Genomic DNA, 1,335 nt, shown 5'->3' on the forward strand with positions numbered 1-1,335 from the left:
AGGGAAGCCTCCCCGTGTTACCCGCAGCCCCCGCCCCCAGCCGCTCGCTTGCTGGAGCGTGGCTGTGGGGAGGCAGCCACCCGAACAAACCCAGCCCTGTTCTGTGCTGTGGCCTGGCCAGGGGAAGGGAGAACAGCTGAGAAAACTGTGGCAGCCCCAGTGCTTTAAATAAACAGCGCCCAGCACGCCTGGCCAGCTCCTGCCAGCGCTCTTGGCAGGGACAGAGGGGCCGATTCGCTTCCTCCCTGCTCCCTCGTGGCTGACAAACCGCCTGCAGGGCTGGGGTCTAGGACCAGGCACCACTGGCACCCTCCTGGCAGGGGTGTCCTGCCTAAGCCAGGCAGCCCCCAGCCCGGGACGAGGGGAGCTCTGCCAGGCTGCTGGCACACGCAGCCCTCCGAGCGAGCTGAGCAGTGGCTGGGCCAATTGGGTCCAGGTCCAGAAAAAAAAACCCTCTAGTTTCGAGGGTGACCATCCCATGCAAAGCCACTGGTGCTGGCTGGAACTCATCAGGCTGCTCTCTTTAAAAGCAGAGGATGCCAGACACCCAAGGCAAAATACTGCAAGCTCCAGGCCCTTCCCCAGCACTAATTAACTGTGGCAATTAGGGTCCTGGAACACCCGACCTGGGCATGCAAGGTGGAGAAGGCCCTCAGCCCAGGGAAGGAAACTGGAGATAGTGGATGTTTCTGTCCGAGTGCTGCCTCCAGGCTTGGGGATGCAGCAGGAGCAAGGAAGTGGAGGAAAAACCCTGCCTGTGAGGAGGCATCAAGGGGATAGGGATCAAAGAGAAATGCTCTTGCCCTCAGCCCCCAAATTCTGGGAAGAAGACCCTACCAGCACCCCACCACAGTGGCAAACCCAGCAGGGCAGGAAGCTCCCAGCTGCTCTGTGACCATTGTGCTGGTCAAAGCGGACAGGAGCACACAGCTCCCCAGGTGAGCTCAGTATGGAAAGCTGAGCTCCGTGCAAAGCTCAGCTCTAGAACCACCAGCCTGGTAAGGCCCTGGGCTGCAGAGTGGGAAATGTGGGGCATGGTGCAGGCAAGAGGCTCCTGAGGGAGAGAGAAGCCCTGGCACGCAGCAGGCAGGGGCAGGCAGCAGTGTCACACATGTGCTGACAAGGAGCCAGCATCCCACCAGGAGCCATGCTGAAGCAAGCATGCCTGTGCCCCAGCTGGCCACGTGCCCAGGCAGGGGGTGGCCGGGCTGTGACAGCCTCATGTAGCCCCTGGAGAGGGTCGCCTGTCCCTAAGGATGGCCTCCAGATCCTCCTTTTGAACCCGTACGGGGCAATCCTTGCTGTGATTAAGGGGTAGATGATTCCTGTTTCTCA

General features: G+C 60.9%; 1 protein-coding gene across 1 annotated transcript in view; it reads right to left on the bottom strand.

Annotated features, from left to right (window-relative positions):
• Window positions 1-286, bottom strand: part of LOC103778182 (sushi, nidogen and EGF-like domain-containing protein 1) — a gene marked incomplete at both ends in the record, with an annotated part of 6,719 nt that extends 6,433 nt beyond the window's left edge. The window contains one exon of the mRNA XM_008945756.1: window positions 189-286. Within this exon, the coding sequence (XP_008944004.1) occupies window positions 189-286 (98 nt within the window). The remainder of the gene's footprint in view (window positions 1-188) is intronic.
• Between the last annotated feature and the right edge of the window lie 1,049 nt (window positions 287-1,335).

Source organism: Merops nubicus, unplaced genomic scaffold, assembly GCF_000691845.1.
Source record: "Merops nubicus isolate BGI_N331 unplaced genomic scaffold, ASM69184v1 scaffold33168, whole genome shotgun sequence".
Classification (NCBI taxonomy): Eukaryota; Metazoa; Chordata; class Aves; order Coraciiformes; family Meropidae; genus Merops; species Merops nubicus.